Source organism: Dromiciops gliroides, chromosome 4 (assembly GCF_019393635.1).
Source record: "Dromiciops gliroides isolate mDroGli1 chromosome 4, mDroGli1.pri, whole genome shotgun sequence".
NCBI lineage: Eukaryota > Metazoa > Chordata > Mammalia > Microbiotheria > Microbiotheriidae > Dromiciops > Dromiciops gliroides.
The window spans coordinates 143,134,171-143,155,199 of NC_057864.1; the positions used below are offsets into that span (position 1 = coordinate 143,134,171).

General features: G+C 39.1%; 1 protein-coding gene across 1 annotated transcript in view; it reads right to left on the reverse strand.

Moving 5' to 3' along the window:
- Positions 1-21,029, reverse strand: part of GPR137B (G protein-coupled receptor 137B) — a 94,382-nt gene that overhangs the window by 7,736 nt on the left and 65,617 nt on the right. Inside the window, exons 3-5 of the mRNA XM_044005376.1 lie at positions 16,587-16,809; positions 13,805-13,954; positions 6,391-6,519 (exon numbers count right to left, since the gene is read on the reverse strand). Of these exons, the coding sequence (XP_043861311.1) occupies positions 6,391-6,519; positions 13,805-13,954; positions 16,587-16,809 (502 nt within the window). The remainder of the gene's footprint in view (positions 1-6,390; positions 6,520-13,804; positions 13,955-16,586; positions 16,810-21,029) is intronic.

Below are 21,029 nucleotides of genomic sequence, written 5' to 3' on the forward strand. Positions count from 1 at the left end.
CATATCAGTTGGCACAAATGGTTGACATTTATTTGTTGACCTTACCTGTTTTTTTCTCTGGAACAAAAGAGGATTCCAATGTAGGGGATGGAGGGACAGAATTGGGTTGTAATTGTTATGATTTTTAGCGCATCTTCATTTAAAAAAAAATAACAAAGTCATCAGAGACTTTAGAACTCCTTTCTATCTGGATGGGGGCTGTTACTTCATGTAACTCACCAATTGAGTCATTCTTATGATCTGTCTTCAGCTATATATAAAATATAGACATTTGAGTGCTGTTAGAATCCTCTCCAACACTTATGTAGGTTGTTTCACACCCCCAAACCTGCAATGCATTCTCTTATGAATCTAACCAAGAGGGGTTTCTGGAACCAAGTTAACCACATTGATCATTAAGAGAGCCAAAATTAACCAGACACCATGCTCATAATCACTGGTACGGGGGAGATGGATGTTGTTGGATCTCTCAAATTTGGAAGTTTTGAGCAGCAGGAGAGCCAAAGCCAAACCCACTGCTAGGGAGACCCCAAGACCAGTGAATTTCCAGGCTGCCTAAGGAGGAGTAAACTGGTCTGAGTTGGAAAAATGAACAGGTTAAATATTCTGTGCCTATCAACCTTGGGATTAGGTCTGTAAGTGGCCATTATACTTCCAACCCAAGTGAGACCCAATAGGGAGACCCAGTCCTCTGCTATGCTACCCTTGTGTGCTGCTTAAAAGACAATGAGAATGAGACAAACTGGAAACTATTCTTTCCCATATAGAATCTAGTTAGTTCCGGTTTTTGTTTTTTGCGGGGCAATGGGGGTTAAGTGACTTGCTCAGGGTCACACAGCTAGTGTCAAGTGTCCGAGTCTATATTTGAGCTCAGATCCTCCTGAATACAGGGCCGGTGCTTCATCCACTGCACCACCTAGCTGTCCCCCTATATAGAGTCTAATACAATCTAAAGAAATTGGACTCTTTTTCCCCTGAGCAAAATACACATTAGCAGACTATATATTAAGTCCTTCTATTTTTGAAATTTAATTTGTGTTCTAAAACTTTATCATCCCAGGAAGAGTTACTGCCCTAGACCTAGCCATGGCATTGTCTGGTAGCCTTGCTCAGAGGTATCTTTTTTTTTTTTTTTTTTTTTAGTGAGGCAATTGGGGTTAAGTGACTTGCCCAGGGTCACACAGCTAGTAAGTGTCAAGTGTCTGAGGCCGGATTTGAACTCAGGTACTCCTGACTCCAGGGCCGGTGCTCTATCCACTGCGCCACCTAGCTGCCTTATACCCCGACCTGTGTTCTAGCATACAAATCAATTGCTGAAAGTGGAATGTCATGATCCATTAATGGGTTGTATCAAAATGACTTCTGGAGTGCAGGAGAAACAAAAGAAAATCCATGACATCTATTAACATTCTTCTGCACTTGTTCCTGTTCCTGTGAAGAAATTAGGTGCTGATGTCCCTTCACACCACTAGGGGACGATTTTGGTAATAACGAATCCACTAAGAGACTGGTAATACATTCAATGGGAAAAGTGATGAGCATACCTATTGAAGCAAACACTATGAAATACGATTAAGATGGCCAAGCATTTTTCTTGGGCATCAAAATTTGGGGTACAAATTGATATATATATATATATATAGTGCTTATATTTGCATATATTTTTATGTATATTTTGTTGTGTAAAACTAAGCAATTTGATTCAATTCAGCAAGTATTTAATAAATGACTTGGAACTAAAGTCTACCTAAATATACCATTTGTTTCTGAGTCTTCATAGCTTTTACATATAAATAATAATAATGATGATAAATAGTGGCTAGCCGTTCTACTGCACTTTAAGGTTTGCAAAGTGCTTTACATATATTATCTCACTTGATATTCACACATTCATTTAGCAAACAGATCACTATGCTAGGTTCTAGGAGGAGATATAAAAGGTTAGATAAAACACAGTACCTGCTAAGACATCAACACAGATAGGTGTAATACACAATATTGCATGATAAACCATTAGAAAGTTTTTAGGGTTTTTTTAAGTGCTATTTGAGATCCAAGAAGAAAGGTTGCTGTCAAGAGGAGGATTCAGAACAACCTTGTGGTACTTCCCACTGAAGCAAAGGACAATTAAAACTAAAGAATTAAAACTAAGAAGCCAATTTAGTTCTTGGCATCCATCTTCTATCTCTGTGTCTCTGCACTGGCTGCCCCTCCATGTAGAGAATGCTTTGCCCCATCCCACCCCTCCGCCTTTTGACTGCTCTGGCTTCTTTCAGCATTTAGCTCAAGTCTCATCTTCATCAACAGGCCTTTCCCAGTCCTGTCCCTTCTCAGTTGACCTTCCCCTCTACTCTGCATATATCTTGTATATATGTTGTCTCCCCCATTAGAATGTGAACTCCTTTGAGGACATGGATTATTTCTTGCCTTTCTTTGTATTTCCAAAGCAGAGTGTCTGGCACATAGTAAGAGCTTAATAAATGCTTACTGAATGATTGACAGGAGTCAAGTCAACTAGTATTAAGGCATTATTAATTTATTAAGAGTCAGTGGTGAAGCCACCTCTGGACCTTAAGATTTGTCCCACTAAGTCTCCTCCTCTGTCTGTGGATCCAGTCCAACAGACTCCCCAGAAAACTTAACTAGCTGCCTTCAGAGCAGAAAGAATGTCAGGGTAAAGAGCTGGGTCAAAGAGCTGAGTCCAAAGTCAGTCCCAGGAATCAAAATGAGGTTGCTGGGACCCAAGACCCAGAAGAGCTTGCCTTCTTAACATAATTCCTCAGCAGTGGGAAGTCTCCTAAATCCTTCTTCAGTGGAGAAAACTGGAATATGAGATTTGTATGGCAGTGATGTAAGGATGCTGTCAGTCAGTCTCCATTCTGTAGCTAGAATATCAAGTGAGAGGAGGAAGCTGGGAAATGGACATAGAAAACAGACCCAAATATAATCATGGGTCTGAGGCTGAAGAGTTGTCTCATTTGTAGTAGAGGGTCACTAACAAATGACAAGCTGACAGATGCTAACGAAAGGCCCTCATGACCTCTTACCTGACTTCCTAAGAGTCTCCCTGCCTCCAGTTTCTCTCCCTATGTGTAGCCCAGACACTTCATTTTTCATTGTTCTGACCATGTCACCTTCCTGCTCCAGAAAGGTTTAGTAGCTCCCTATTGTCTAAAAAATAAAGTCTAAACTCCTTAAGCTGGCACTGAAGGTTCTCTATAGACTGAACTCAACCTTTTTGTCCTTATCTCTCAATACACCTTTTTTTCCCTTCTCTGTTGTGGTCAAACTATGTGGCTATTTCTCAACAACATAGGATCCTTGGATGACAGATTTAGAGAGATTAAATTACTTGCTCAAATAGTAAGCTGATGAGCCTGGATTCTAATCCTGCCATTTTTCCCATCCTTCCAAACCATACCTGTTTAAATCTCTTCTTGTGGAGGGCAGCTAGATGGATCAATGGATAAAGCACTGGCCCTGGATTCAGGAGGACCTGAGTTCAAATCTGGCCTCAGACATTTGACACTTACTAGCTGTGTGACCCTGGGCAAGTCACTTAACCCTCATTGCCCACCCACCCCCAAATCTCTTCTTGTGTTTCAAATTCCAATACAAATCTCTGCTTTCATGAGACCTTCTCCCATTCTCTCATGCTGAAGTGCTCCTTCTGATATCTTGCACCTCTCTTGTGTTACAGTAATCTACATACATGTCTTATCTCTTCCTAGTCAGTCAATAAGCATTAAATACTTACAATGTTCTGGGCACTATGCTAAGTACTGGGGGTATAAAGAAAGGTAAAAAACAGGTACATACAAGATATATAGAGAAGGTAGAAGTTAATCTGAGAGGGGAAAGCACTAGACTGTAAACTCTTTGAGGGGAAAGGACCATGTCTCATTCTTGTATTTTTGGCAGTACCAATATTCTTCATGTAAAAACTAGAAATAGGTCACCTAGATAAATCACTTTACAAAGTACTTTCTTCACAACCACCATGTGAGGTAGGTCAGTGGAACAGGGGAAGTATTATTATATCCATTTTGTAGATAGAAATTCAGAAAGATTAATTGACTCAAACCCAAGCTTTCTAACTCCATATTTAATGTCTTTTCCATCATACCATACTTAGTAAATGTTTAGGATTGTGGTATTCTTTGACTAATTACCCAGGTTGCAGATTTTAAGGCCCCTTGGCTTCTCTGACTAGCGGCTATCTTGCCTCTTCTCCTTTCCTTTATTATTATTGAAATTATCCAGGAACAAGAAAGGAGATAAAACTCAAATAAATCTTGGTGCTGGTATAGATTTTCCAGTTTGGTTCAAAGAAAGGTTACACTCTTAGCTGAAATGACAACATTTAATTATTTGTGGGTATCATAGAGATCTAAAATTTCCCCGTCGTATCTACCACAGATGACTGACCACTAATCATGCCTTATAATAGGGTCAAATATTAATGGCTTAATTCCCAACACTGGGGAAGGTACAAAGTATAAGCCAGGAAAGAACATTGAGCTCCTTGGTTCTTGATTATTTGACAATAACAAGTCTCAAAAACTACCAAAATTCTTGCCCCTTAGCCTTGTTCTGTACTGGTCAATCCTTTCTCTGTGGATGTTTCTCCAAAAGTCAGTTGGACCCCAAACATATTCAAAGAGTCTAAGTGACACCTTAGAAATACTTCAACACTATATCTCTCCCAGTAACAAATTATATCCATTACTTTCAGGAGCTACTTGCATTGAAATAATGGTTATAGCCATTGCCAAGTGAGTGGTGGGAGAGTAGTTGAATTCCACTGTATTCCCATTGTAAAGGTTTTCTTTCCTAGACTATAAGATGGCAAATTCAGGTTTCCAGTTCAGATCACGTGTTCTAAAATGAAGTAGTTACCAACTGGAAAACACTCCTTTTCAGTTCTCACAGAATTAAACTTTTTTTCTTTTTTTAAATTCTAATAATAAACATTTTTATTTATAGGTTGGGTTTTTTTGGTGGGGCAATGAGGGTTAAGTGACTTGCCCAGAGTCACACAGCTAGTAAGTGTCAAATGTCTGGGGCCGAATTTGAACTCAGGTCCTCCTGAAACCAGGGCTGGTGCTTTATCCACTGTGCCACCTAGCTGCCCCCTATTTATTGTTTTGAGTTCCAAATTTTATCCCTCTTTCTCTCCCTCCCCTCCCTCCTCCCTGAGGTGGTCAGCAATCAGATGTGGGTTATACATGTGCAATTATGTAAAACATTACCATATTAGTAATTTTGTATAAGAAAACTTGAATGAAAGAAAAAATGAAAGAAATAAAGTGAAAAATAGCATGCTTCAGTTTGTGTTCAGTTAATATCAGTTCTTTCTTTGAAGCTGGATGATATGTTTCATCATTAGTCCTAGGATTGTCTTGGATCATTAATTCAACTTATTTTCATGCCTTTACAAAACAAAATGAAATACTTGAGAAAAAAGCATATTTTCAGAGCTGTTAGGGGAAAGGAATACAATTTGTTGTTGTTCAGTTGTGTCTGACTCTTCATGATCCTATTTGGGGTTTTCTTGGCAAAGATATGGGAGTGGTTTGCAATTTCCTTCTCTTGCTCATTTTGCAGATGAGGAAACTGAGGCAGACAGTGTTAAGTGACTTGCCCAGGGTCGTACAGTTAGTAAGTTTCTGAGGCTAGATTTGAACTCAGGAAGATGAGTTTTCTTGACCCCAGGCTTGGCATTCTATCCACTGTCCCCAAAGCCTGGAATACTTTCCTCTGGCCTCCTTCATGTATATATGTATGTATGTATGTATGTATGTATGTATGTATGTATGTTTTCTTATTTATTTGAGACAGGGACTCTTTATCTCACTCTAGCTGTAGTGGCCAGTGGCCAATCTCCCTACTGATGAACATGCAAGTTTGACCTGCTCCATTTCTGGCCTGGGCCAATTTGCCCTTCCTTAGGCATCCTGATGCTGTGCCCCCACCTCCACTCTGGTTTTGGAGGCTCACCACATTAATGCTAGGTTTAGTGTGGGTTTTAGTCTTACTATAACTTAGAACTCCTGCATTCAAGTGATCTACCAGCCTCAGCCCCCCTATTAGGAGAGATTACAGATGTATTCACCATGCCAAGATCACAGAACTTTTTAATGTTCCAAGGGGTGGTGAGTACTCTCTCTGTTAAAGCAATTTCAGAGTCTAAAAATGATACCCTGAGTGGCAAAAAACCCCCCCAAAATTCCAGTATTCACTATTATACTATTTACTTACTCACTCACAGACACACAGAGAGTACATGCTAGTATGCAAAAATTCTAGCATTTACTATTATGTTATAAAACAGCTCTTTTCACCTCCCTATCCCCCACCCCCCAGTGAAATACAAATCAATTGACTTACTAGGTCCTTTGTAGGATTTCTAACTCGGAAGAAGTATACAACTAAGGTGGTGGGCAGAAGCTCCCACACAAAAAGGACCACTCCAAATACTACATATCCAGCATCTCCAAGCTGACTTTTCAGATCTGCCTGTTAAGACAAAAAGAATGGAGAAATGGACCTGATTATACTGCATAAAATCACAGAAGATGGATCATACTTAAGTAGAAGTAGGTGCCGCACAATAATTCTGAATATTCCTAAACCTCTTCCCCACCCCAAATATACGTGTCTAAACCATAGGATCATACTAAAATAATGCCAGGACAGGACCTTGAGTGATCATCTTATGTAGCTTCCTGGGGGACACTAATGATCACTTGAAATTTTCATTATCAATGATCAAGAAAAAAAAAATCAGTCTAGAAATAAGGATATACAAAGAAGAAAAAACATTATCTCTTTGCAGATATGATGGTGCATTTAAAGAACCCTAGAAAGTCAACAAAGGTTAATTGAAACAATTTCAGCAAAGTTCTGCGATATAAAATAAGTATCTGTAAATCATCAGCATTTCTATAAATTACTAATAAATCCCAGCAGAAAGAAAGAGAAATTCTATTTAAAATAACTACAGAAAGTTAAAATACCTGGGAATCTACCTACCACAACACATACACAAGAATGTGATGAATACAACCTCAAAAATATTGCTTATGGAAATAAACAGTTGGAAAAATATTAATTGCTCTTGGGTAGACTAAGATAATATAACAAAACAATTCTACCAAAATGATTATGCTTATCCAGTGCCATAAGAAATAATTTTTAGAACTTGGAAAAATAATAACAATTTATTTGGAGGAACAAAAGGGAAAGAATCTCAAGGGAAATGATAAAAAAAAAGAAGGGGGGAACAAAGTGTGCCTAACTGTATCAGATCTTAAACAATACCACAGACAAGTAATCTTTAAAACAATTTGGTACTGGTTGTAAAATTTTAAAAAGGTCAATCAGTGGAACAGATTAGGTACATGATATATAAAAGCAAATGAATTCAGTAGCCTAATGTTTGATAAATCCACACATGTCAGACTTCAGAGTCTGGCAGGAATTAGGATTAGACCAACATGTCACACCATATAGAAAAACTCCAAATAGATACATGACCTAGAGAAAGTCACATTATAATCAACTCAAAATAACAGTCTCAGATCTTTGGATAGGGGAAGAGTTCATGACCAAAAAAAGGAATAGAAAGGATTACAGAAGATAAAATGAATGATTTTGTTTACATAAAAATAAAAAGTTTTTTGTATAAACAATCCCAAGGCAGTTAAAATTATAAGCAAAACAGGTTACTGGTACAAAAAACAAACTTTGGAGCAAGTTTCTCTAATAAAGATCTCCTTTTCAAGATACAGAAGAAACAGATTAAAATCTCTAAGAACCATCCAAAAGTTGATAAATGTCAAAGGATATGAACAGTTAAGTGAAGAAATCCAAGCTATTTATAGCCACATGAAAAAATGTTCCCTTTCACTAATAATTAGGGAAATGAAAATAAAAGAAACTCTGAGATTCCACCTCATACCCAATAACTTGGCAAAAATGATAAAAAGGAAAATGATAAATGCCAATGGGGCTCTGGGAAAATAGGCATAGTGATGTATCGTTAATGGGGCTATAAACCAGTCCTTCCATTCTGGAAAAAAATTTGGAACTATGCTCCAAAAATTACTAAGCTATCCTCTTTGGCACTATCCCTATGTCCCAAAGAGATTTTTTTTAAAAAAAGAGGAAAAAGACCTTTATGTACAAAAACTGTTATAGCAGCTCTTTTGGGAGGAATGTCTATCAATTGGGATGGCTAAATAAATCATGATATACGAATGTAATAGAATACAATTGTGCTATAAGGAAGGATGAAGGGGATAGGTTTAGAGGAAATTGGCAAGACTTGTATAAACTGATGTAGAATGATGTGGATAGAACCAGAAGGACAATAATGACAACAACGGAAAACTAGCAATTTTAAAAGACTTAACTCTGATTAACATAACAATGAACCATGATTCCAGAGGACCAATAATGAAGAATGATTTCTACTTCTTGAGAGAAAGGTGACGGACTAATAAAATACAGAGTGAGAAACATTTTTTGATTTGGCCAATTAAGGAAATTTGTTTTGCTTGACTATGTATATTTATTACAAAGGGGTTTGTTTTGTTTTGTTTTTTCTTTTTCTTTTGGTGGGGGGGTGGGGGAGAGGGGGTTATTTTGTTTTCCCTCAGCCAGGATGGAAGAGGGGGATTGGGAAGGAGAAAAAATGGTTGACAATTGAAAAAGATATAATTAAAGATATCAAAAAGAAGAGAAACTCCCCTTTCTTCTCACTCAGTTAGCTCCAGTGGGTCTAGACAATGACAGCCAACTAATTCTTCTTTTTGTCCAACTGGAATCCTCCTGCTTGATTTTCAGTCCGTTTTTTCATTTAGCTTTCTGTAGACATGCCTGAAATATTACTTAGTATCCTCTCTATAAAAGCCTATTGTATTCTTGACCACACTATGTAATGGTCACCCCTTAGCCTCTTCTGCATAATCAATCCCTCAATTCCTTTAACCTATCTTCATAGAACACATTTTCTATTTTTGGAGGTAATTTCTACTAAACTCCTATGAACCTTTTCCAGTTTCTCTCTATCCTGTTTTATAATATTAAGGCAACTAGGTGGCACAGTGAATACAGTGCTGGACTTGGAGTCAGGAAGGCCTGAATTCAAATCCAGCCTCAGGCACTTACTAGCTGTATGACCCTGGGCAAATCACTTATCCCTGTTTGCCTCAGTTTCCTCATCTGTAGAATGAGCTGGAGAAGGAAATAGCAAACTCTAGTACCTTTGCCAAGAAAACCCCCAAATGGGGTCAAAGAGTTGGACATGATTGAAAAACAACTCAACAAAATTTCCCAAATACATTTAATATGGTTGCTTCCTGGGGAATGCCTCCAGTTTCCTCATCTGTAAGATGGAGATAATAATACCTTCCCTCACAGGGCTTTTGTGAGAATCTAATGTGATAGTGTATGTAAAATATTTTCTAAACTTTAAAGCACTATCTATATGTCTATTATTATATAGTCACCAAAACTGGTTACATGACTCTGTTGGGAATACTTTCCCAATCCCTCAATGTCATGCTTCTTTGGAATCTATTCCAGTGTTCTGTTAGGTTTTTTCCACAGCTGCATTATGGCAATGACTCATGGTGAGTCTGTGGTCAACTGTTGTGTCTGTCTCCCTCTTTCTTTCCTCCCACCTCACCTCCTGTTGGCACTTTCTCTGAAACTTGTTGTCTTAGAGGGTGGTTTCACAGAACACTTAGAGATTAAGTGACTTCCCTAGGGTCATACAGCCAGTCTATGTCAGAGAACTCAACCTAGGTGATCCTGTCTTTGAAGCTGGGTCTTTAACTACTGTGCAACACTGACTCTTTAAACAAAAGAATTATGAAATTAAACAAAAGGATATATCTGAATCCTATTGGAGAGTCCAGCAATGAGCAATGGGACTCAGGAATGATAAAAAAAATGAGTTCCTCACAATTTTTCCAGTTGTGCCCTGAGATTCTACCTCATATGCTTTGATTATCATCTGGGACCTCAGAAGCAGGAGGGAGAGGGAGGGCTCATTTTCATTTTTTTTCTTTTTTTTTCCTTTTTGAGGTTAAAGTCAGTGAAATTTGGAAGAAAAACCATAGAACTTGGGTTCAAATCCTAACCCTGTATTAATCAACTATGTGGCCATGAACAAGTTATCCATCTCCTCTGGGACAGAGAAAATTGGCCTGTGCCTCAGTTTTTCTCATCTAGAAGAATGGAGCTAATAATCCTTTCAACACTCATCTAACACTGTAGTTGTGAGAATGTATTTTGTAAATTTTAAGAGTAGAAGAAGTCATAAGAACTGGATTCTCATCCAGGCTCTTGCACTAATTAGCTGTGTGACCTTGAACAAGTTAGGTTATCGTAGGGGAAAGAACAATGTACTTGGAGCTGGAGGGGTTCAAAACTGGGGTTCAAAACACAGTCTTGGACAGCTCACTTAACCTCATTTGTCCTCACTCACCTCAGCTGTAAAAAAGGAGGGTACTGGATGAGATAACTACAAAGGGCTTTCCAATTCTAATTCTATGATCCTACAAAACCTCTGGGCCTTAATTTCTTTACGTGTATCATGAGAGATTTGGATCAGACAACTTCTAAGATTCCTTATAATACTAATTTTCTGAAAAATATAATTGTTGACATTTACATAGCGTCATAGGTTTACAAGAGGCAGCCAGGTGGCACAGTGAATACAGTGTCAGGCCTGAAGTCAAAGACTCATCATTCCTGAGTTCAAATCTGGTCTCAGACACTTACTAGCTGGGTGACCCTGGGCAAGTCATTTAACCCTGTTTGCCTCAGTTTCCTCATCTGAAAAATGGGGATAATAATGGCATCCACCTCCCAGGGTGGTTGTGAGGATAAAATGTGATAACATATATAAAGCACTTTGAAAACCTTAAAAATGGTAGTTTTTATTATTTAGGATACTACAGGAATTATTATCCTCACTTAGAAGATGAATAAACTATGACTGAAAGCAATTAAATAACTTGCTCATAGGCGTACAGCAAATAAACAATGGAAGCAGGATTTGAATCCAGGTTCCTATGAATTGAAGATCAAGAACTCTTTCCACTACACCAAACTGGCGCATGAAATATATAATATATGTTTGATGCAATATACCAAATATATAATATATTATGATGTACAACAATATATTATATCATATTATAATAGATAAAATATAGAATAGCATCATCATCCAGTGGACATTAATTAGACTAGATGATCGTGTGAAGTTTCAACTATTTTTTTGGTTCTCATAACTTAAACAGATTAAGAAATAAAATTTAGAATTTCCCTTGGCTAAAATCAATCACTCAACCTCAGGGAACTATGGGTGTAGAATGTTACATATGTTGACAGACATGGTTAATTTATGGGTCAGATTTTGTGAAATGTGATTTTTTCAAAAAAATCTTTGCTACAAAGCTCTTGGAACTCATGACATGATCACTCCAAAAAAATCTTTGTTATGAGGGAGGACGGCTGGGTAGAAGAGGAGGGAAGTGTCTTCTCAGAAATGGATGTGATATAAAAACAAAAGGCATCACTAAAGCAAAAAAAAAAAAAAAAAAAAAAAAAGCTCAATCATTCCTTCTTCTTTGCCTTCCCATAAACAAAGGTATTCTCTGTCAGCAAAAGGAATGACAGAGGTCACAGAGGGCCTGGGTCTGTGGAAGACAGAATGCTCCTATAGTTTCTTTCTGACCGCGTGATCTCATAATGAATTCAAAAGCCCAAGAGATGGGAGGAATGCACAATTTCTGCAACTCATAGATTTGGGGAAGCTAAGTGATTCACAAGGGAATGAGCATCAGTCTTTCTGTATGCAGTGTACTGGATGGCTCCAATATCCATTTTCTATAGCCACAATTCTATCCATGTCACTGACCTGCTCCAGATTCCATGGTCTCGAGACCTGTTTTTGTAGGCTGCAGACATACAAATGCCACCTTCTATTCTATTCTGTTGTTTGGTCATATAAGACAGCTCTCAGTTTTCCCATCAGCAAAAGGGGGATTATAATAGTGATACTGCCTTTTCACAGGGATATGGTGAAAAGACTTTCCAAAGCTTAAGGTATTATACAAGATATCCTAAAAGCCTTATTGAAGTTTTAAGCTATTAAAGCTGCTCAAGACTTCCCCTTAAGCTATTTAAGCCTAAAACCACACTAAGACTTTTGGGAGACCCTGTATAATCTTATGAGGCTAGAGGTTGGATAAGGGTTGTCTTCTTTGCTGACCATTTCTGTGCTTGCTTTAGTTTACATTTGGAGTTCAATACAAATCACTTCTGGGGTAGGGTGGGGTGGATCTGATAAAGTGGCAACAGACTAAGACCACAGGAGAAAATGGAGAGCTTCTGCTCAAGCCTATAATCTCAGCAGTCATCTTTTAATCTAGATTTCTTCAAATGCTATAAGTATATGTTTTGGGAGGGTCAGACTTGTTATTATAGCTGTTTCAGTAACTCCTTCCAGCTTTCTTTTATATGTTATCTTCTCCCATTTGACTATAAGCTCCTTGAGGGCAGGGACTGTTTTTCTTTTTCTTATATGTATCTCCAGCACTCAGCACAGTGACCAGCATATTGTTGTTGTTCAGTCGCATCTGACTCTCTGCGACCCAATTTGGGGTTTTCCTGGCAAAGATATTGGAAGGGTTTGCCATTCCCTTCTCCAGTTCATTTTATAGATGAGAAAAATGGGGCAAACAGGGTTAAGTGACTTGCCCAGAGTCACACAGCTAGTAAGTGTCAGAGGCCAGATTTGAACTCAGAAAGATGAGTCTTCCTGACTCCAGGCTTGGAACTCACTGTACCACCTAGGTGCCCTGCCCAGCACATAGTAGGTGCTTAATAGATGTTTACTGAATTAAGTTGAATTGAATTGACTCTTGATATGGAAACTCCCTCTATTGATAAAGATTGTCTAGAGGGTTGCCTGACACTTAGAGATTAAATGTTTTACCCACAGTCATAAAGCTATCTCTATCAGAAAAACTGGACTTGAACTCAGGTCTTCCTGACACCAAGGCCAGTTGTCTGTCCACTATGCACCCCTCTAAATATACTTAAGCCATTTTTAAAACACCATGGGGGCAGCTAGATGGCGCAGTGGTTAAAGTGCTGGCCCTGGATTCAGGAGGACCTGAGTTCAAATCCAGCCTCAGACACTTAACACTTACTAGCTGTGTGACCCTGGGCAAGTCACTTAACCCCCATTGCCCCGCAAAACAAAAAAAACAAAAAAACCCCACCATGACCAAACTTCAGAGCACTCAACATTTCAGGCATGTGTTTTGGGAAACCTGAGTCAGTTTTCTTTCATTCCTTTCTTCATCACAAACCTCAGCTCTTAATACTTCAACATTTCCAAAGTACTTTGGAAAGGCTTGGGGCACATCAGTCTGATTATTTAATAATTATTTAATTATTTTTATTGGTTTTCTGGGAGGAAAAGGATTGTTCATGACAATCACATGTGGCACATGAGGCCCCTGATAGAGAAAAGTCAAACAATTAGCCCAAGATCCCAAGACTAATGAATAAACAGGACCACGCCACACGGGAAGAGTTCTAGCTTCTACTCTCTTGTCCAGAGCTCGGCCTAGTGTACTTCCTGTCTCTTATAAGGAGAGCTAGTTCTCAAGATACTGAAAAATCTGCACATCCTTAGTTCTCATTGACAAGTCCTTTAGATTTCAAAGCAAATTATCCCAGCTAAGCATCTCCTGTTGATGAACTCCTCACTTACCTGGTCTGAAACATTGTACCAGTCATAATCAAAAGAATGGACATTCTTATTCTGAGAAAAGGATAATATGAACAAGTTGTAACAGGCTCTGGATGCATAAAGCAGGATCACTGTCACTCCAATGGTGGTCACTTGACACACGGAGGAGCCCTGGAAAAGAGGGAAATTTGCTTAAATTCAATCCAACTCCCAGCCAACCACCAACCACCATCCCTCAGTCCCCTTCTACATCCATCATTGCTTAGCTGCATCAAGCCAGGTAAGCCCTTCATATGCTCCAAAACCCCAACTGAATGCCCCACTAGAAATACCATCAGATACCTCAGGATATTAGTAACCCCCTAAATAACTTTTTTTTCCTTTTTCTTTTTTTTTTTTTTTTGCGGGGCAATGGGGGTTAAGTGACTTGCCCAGGGTCACACAGCCAGTAAGTGTTAAGTGTCTGAGGCCGGACCTGAGTTCAGGTCCTCCTGACTCCAGGGCCGGTGCTCTATCCACTGCGCCACCTAGCTGCCCCCCGTAAATAACTTTTAAATGTAAATTCAGTCTTAAGAATCTAGTCAGTCCCAAACCTGCTTGCATTTTTTTCCCCTCCTGAGCATCTGAAAAAGATGGGACATGAAAATTCTAGGATAGGAGACATCAGCAATATTAGTTTGCAAATAATTCCATGCAATCCAAACCACAGAGATAGACCAAACTTGTATGCAATGCTGTTTTAGGGCCCTTTGGGTAGGAATATATGAGTGACGTGGACCTTTGTTTTAATTCTCTCTGAACAGTGCTGGCCAGCTCAGTGGTAAACAGTCCCACAAGCTGCCAACTCCCCTAGGTCTGCTATTTGCTTTGGCCACTCTTCCCAGCGAGATGATTAAGCACACAGCAAGGGATGGTTTTGTGGACAGGGCTCAGTTGGTGGAAGATTTTTGGAACCTGAAACATATTTGGTGTTTAATAAATACTTGTTGGCTGGACTTAGGACTTGTCAGTAGCTATGAAAATTCTCCTGTTAATAAATGGTCAGTTTTTCTAACCACTCTGAAAACCATTGGATAAACAGGATATTAGTTGATGTACCTGAACATCTGGAGACTGCTTTGATATTTTTTTTCAGGAAGGAGTTATCAAATAAATCCAAGGTGTTATTAAATTGTTTCAATGGCTGTTAATTATGCTTCTTATTTTCCCTGTGGGAGGTCTGAATAACACTTCAGCAGAAAGCTACAATTTAATTCTTCCTGTTAAATCCCCTCTCCCTGTTTTTAAAATCCCTAACTGACTCATGTAGAGGAGAGATTATGTTCAAGGAAATTCAGACAAAAGCAAGTTTGACATTTCCCTGCAAAGCATGTGAATGAAAAGTTGCCCCAGCATACTGACTGTAGGACTCGATTCTCCAGGGGAACGTCAGCAAACAAAATGGTGTTCAGTGGCAAGGATTTGGATTTATAAGGAATCTTTCACCCTAGGCCCCCAGGGTTGGCAGCTATTCCTCAATTTGTCATGACTGGATGCTTTCTGAGCATTGGTGGGTTGGCACACAGTACCATACAAACCCCATCACCTGGCCCCAGTCTTCAGAATAAGGAGATTAAACAAATGGGTTTTAAGGGCACTCAGCAAATCACTAGGACACAAGGGAGCAGGGCCCTCACCCTCCTCCTCTGATGTCAGTACTCCATCCTGCCAGGAGTTACACAACCCTTCTTTCCTTAGCAATCTGCTTTGTGAAAGAACTACACCAGCTGGTTAGGCAAATTTAGGACTGTGGTCTCAAACATGCTTATATTTTTCCCCCTAGGCACCCAAAGGTAGAAAGAATGGATATTTCTAGGGTGGAAGAGAATAGAAGAGAATTGATTGGGTTTATATCTTCCTCCCCAACTTTAATTCTGGTCTCTTCTCTGTAAAAAGAAATCACCTCATGGCTAAAAAGGCAAGCAGCAGAAGGGCAAATCTGTGGGCTCTTGTCCCTAAGGAGCAGGAAGGCCCTGGTTGCCTAGCAAATCAAAGGGGAAAATTGTGGGCCTGGAAGCTAGATCACCCTGAGTTCCCCCGAGTCACCAAGTGACCTCCAAAAACTCCCAGTGTCCTTTAAATTTTTTTAAATATGAGAATACAGGAAGGATGTATGACTTGAGCTGTGTAGGAACTATCAGTGGGGGAAATACTCCACCAACAGGTCAAAATCTGCCTCTGACTTAGTCGATTCCTCCTCATAGGTGACTGGTCTGAGGCACAGAGAAGAGATTATCCAGGACCATGAGGCTGGTTCAGAGTCACAGGCAAAATGTGAGCCCATGTCTTTATGACTCCATGCCATACTCTGTCATATTCTTTGAAAATGGAGCTAAGGGGCAGCTAGGTGGCACAGTGGATAGAGCACCGGCCCTGGAGTCAGGAGGACCTGAGTTCAGATCCGGCCTCAGACACTTGACACTTACTAGCTGTGTGACCCTGGGCAAGTCAATTAACCCCAAATGCCTCACAAAAAAAAAAATAGAGGCAAAATCAATTTTCTGTCTTTAAGCAGATAAATTATCTCCCCAGATTCTCCCCTGAACATCAATCAATGTACTCTTATCTTTCCAGCACAAGAACACCCCAGGAATACAGGAGGATGGACCTTGAACTTATGCCTCAGTCTTTTGTTTCAAACTTTCACTACAAGGTTAGGTGTGAAAGATATTTCGATATTTTTTGTTTCCCAGTCAATTGGCTATTGCTGGTGTGAGCTTTTTGGAAGGAGTTGAGTACACGTTGGGAATGCTTCCCACCCTACCTTAGATTCCAAGTATATGTTGGCTAAAGACATCTTGGAGATCTTGTAGAGGCAGATGGAAAGCGAGATGGCGCAGAGAACAAAGAGGGTGTCATTAATGGCCACTCTCACTGAGACGATGACCTTTCTCTCCCAATTTTCTGTTTTCACGAGGACCGCACAGGTTAGATTCACCAACAGGAAAACAAGACTGATGAAGAGGGAAACCAGGTAGAGGGGAAGTCTGAAAAGAAAGAACAAGAAAAATGTAAAGCACTGTCCTCTCCGTGTTGCATCAATGAAGCAAGTTTTCTTAGCTAACTGCTTACAGAAGAAATGCCAAAGTTAGGAAGTGGCTATTTGGGATTACAGACCCCTCCAGAAGTTGGAAAGATGCCCATTGTCTACTCTCCCTGAAATTTTAAGTGACTTAGAGGGAATACAGAATTGTTATGGGAGCTATTTGGAGTCTTGACAATAATCACTCAGTCTTAATCAGTAAGCATTTATCTATGTGCCAGTCACTGTGCAAAGTGCTGAAAATACAAACATATACATATATGTATACACACAGAAGCATATTTGTATATATACGTGAATGTATATATGTATAAATGTGTGTGCATGCATGCATGTATGTATGTATGTATGTATGTATGTATGTATGTATGTATGTATGTACAAACCAGCTAGAAAGTAATTTTTAAAAAATGTAATTAGGGGGCAGCTAGATGGCGCAGTACATAAAGCACTAGCCCTGGATTCAGGAGGACCTGAGTTCAAATCCAGTCTCAAACACTTGACACTTATTAGCTTCATGACCCTGGGCAAGTCACTTAACCCTCATTGCCTCACCAAAAAAAATGTAATTAGGAGGGAGGGCCCTGGCTGTTGTTCAGGGAGAAATCAGAAATCACTTCATGCAAAAGCTGAAATTTCAATTGTGTCAGGAAGAGGAGGATTCCATAAGGTAGAGAGAAGGCTCTAATTCGACAAGCATTTATTAAAAGACTTAGCAAGCACGGAACGCTGCACTGGGAGAGAGAAAAGGTTTAGATCTTCTCCTCATTAACAACAGCAGCAATAACAACAGCTTAACATTTTATACGGGGTGTCCCAAAAGTCTCAGTTCCGTTTTACACCTTGAGAGTTTAAACTTGCACTAAGACTTTTGGGATACCCCAGGAAATGCTTTGAGGTCTTTAAAGTGCTTTACATATATCAACTCATTTGATCCTCACAACAGATGTTGTTATTGTCCATTTTCCAGATGAGGAAACTGAGGCTGAGAGAGGTTATGGGATTTGCCCAAAGTGTCTACTACTAAGCTACTAAGTGTCTGGAGGCAGGATTTGAATGATTGCTCTGTCCACTGGGCCAACTCTAGGGGAGTATGAAAGATACACAAATAAGACATAATACAACTTCATATGAGATATGAGTACTATATAATAAAATATTTTACTTTATCTATATTATATAAGATGCAAAGGATGAAAGGTCCTTAGTGATCAGAGGAATCAAGGAAGCTAGTAGCACAGATGAGGTGGCACTTGGGATGGATCTTAAAGGATGGGCAGAAATTTAATAGGTATGGAGGGGAAGGAAGATAACAGTAGTTCACAACTGCGTACTATTTTAGGTTGCAAAGCACTTTACATGTGCATCTCATTCGAATCTTACAAAATCCCTATGAGAGAAGTGCTATTATTATTTCCCTTTGACAGACAAAAATTGAGGCTTGGAGAGATTAAATGACTCGCCCTGAGTCTTACAGCTACTCAGTGTCTGGGATGGGTAAGATTTGAATCCAAATCTTCCTGACTCTAAGTCACTATAACACAAAGCCTTTCTGGGGGGAAAAAGATTCCTAAGTATGAGAAGCATGAAGAACAGGGGCATGGGAATAGCAAAGCATGTGACAACTAAGAAGAAAATCATCTGTTTTAGTGGTAGTACAGAATGTGTAGAAGGGAGTGTATATATATATATACACACACACACACACACACACACATACACACACATACACACACACATATATATGGTATAAATACATTTGTAAGGTATTTTGCAAACTATAAAACTCTTTATAAATGCTAGCTATTATCAACATCATTATTGTACATTATTATTATGTTTTATTATTACATAAGATTATTATATGATTATTCTAATTTATTATGTTTTTGTTGTTGTTTCATTGTTTTCCAGTCATGGCTGACTCTCCATGACCTCATTTGGGGTTTTCTTAGCAAAGTTACTGGAGTGGTTTGCCATTTTCTTCTCCAGCTTATTTTACAGATGAGGAAACTGAGGCAAACAGGGTTAAATGACTTGTGCAGGGTCACACAGAGATAGGAAGTGTCTGAGGTGTCTGAGGCTGGATTTAAACTCAGGAAGATGAATCTACCTTACTCCAGGCCTGGCACTCTACCCATTGTGCCACCTAGCTGCCCTTATGATTATATAAAACTAGAAAATATGGTGGCATCAGATTGTAGAAAGACTTGAAGACTCAGCTAAAGAGAATGGACTTTATTCGGCAGATAATAGAAGGCACTTGAGATTTTTTTTTTAAAATAAAGGATCTGATCAATGTATAAGGAAGATCTACTGTGAAGGATAGCCTGGAAAGGAAAAGAGAAAATTATATGGGAAGGTGGAGGGAGGGGGTGAAATTTATTAGGTTATTAAAATAGTCCAGTAAGGTCATAATGAGAGTCTATACTGGGGGTGTGGCAATGGAATAGAAAGGTCAGGATAGGTAAGAGATATTACAGAAATAAATAATAGCTAATATTTATATAGTTCTTTATGGTTGGCAAATGCCTTATGTACATTATCTTGTTTGATCCTCACAGCAGCCCTGGGAGGTAGGTATGATTATTATCCCTACTTTACAGATGAGGGAACTGGGGCTGAGCGATCATGTGACCACAGCTAAGAAATCTCTGAGACAGTGTTTGAACTTGGGTTTTCCTGATTCCAAGTCTGCCACCAACAACCTAATTGCCAATGGATTTAGTGAACTATGGCACTATAGCTGGGGAAGTAGCCTTAGAGGTTCCCTAAATCAATCCCTTCATTTCATACTTGATGAAAATGAGGCCCAGTAGTCCAAGGTCATATGAGGAGTAGGTGGGATTCAAAATAAGGTGCAAGTTCATCATTCTTTCCCCTGCACCATGTTGATTCCCCATAACAACAAAAAATAAAGTGAAGAAGAGATAATAGTCCAATCCAACCAGTCTTTATTAAGCACATGCCATATACCAAGAACTGTGCTAGGTATTGTGGATACAAAGACAAAACAAAAAACAATCCATGCCCTCGAGCAGTCAAGAACAACACCAAAGCCTGAGACTAAATTAATGTTTTACCACTTGTGGTAAAAATTATTTGTGGTAAAGATATATATCAGAAGTTGGCATTCTTTGGCTGCTAAACTTAGCCGTGGCGGTGCGCATGGGTGAGAGGAGTTGAGAAACACGTGGCTAGTGTTCAACTTTGGGTGTGCTGGTTCTCAGCCTGGTGGGTAGTTTGGGATTCGGTGAGTTTTATAAAGGAAAATAGACTAAGTTTAGATCTAAGGTCATTCATCTGTATTTCTACTTCCCTATTTCCCTAATTGGTATCACCTTTTGTTGTCTAATTCCCAAGCAATAAAAACTAATCCCGGGGCAGCTAGGTGGTGCAGTGGATAGAGCACTGGCCCTGGAGTCAGGAGTACCTGAGTTCAAATCCAGCCTCAGACACTTAAAACTTACTAGCTGTGTGATCCTGGGCAAGTCACTTAACCCCAATTGCCTCACTAAAATAAATAAATAAATAAATAAATAAAAATAAAAGCTAATCCCTCACAGATTAAAGCTCAGAGGCTTCTTTTTCTTAGTATTCTGGGAGATATCTATATCTATATATATCTATATATATGGGAAAAGTTAAAAGGGGGAGTTTAATGCTCCGTATATCCAATTTTGAATCTCACACATTGAAAAAGAGATAGAGTCCAAAGGAAGAAGAGCTTTTGGGGGAAAGATAATAAGCTGGGGAGCAGCTAGGTGGTGCAGTGGGCACAGCACCAGCCATGGATTCAGGAGGACCTGAGTTCAAATCTGACCTTAGACACTTGACACTTACTAGCTGTGTGACCACTTAACCCTCATTGCCCCACCAAAAAAACAAAAACAAAAACAAAATAAATAAAAACAAAGATAATAAGCTGAATTGGGGACATGTGATTATAGGTTCACAGTTTCAGAGCTGGAAGGGAGCTCAAAGAGAGCTTTGAGTGCACTATGCCAATTTTAAAAATGAAAAAACAAAGATATTAAATGACTTGCTCACAGTCATGTAAATAAGTATCAGAGCTGGGATTTTAGTCAGTCGATATACATTTATTGAATGCCTACTAAGTACCAGGCATTATGCTAACCACAGGGTATACAAAAAAGAGGCAAA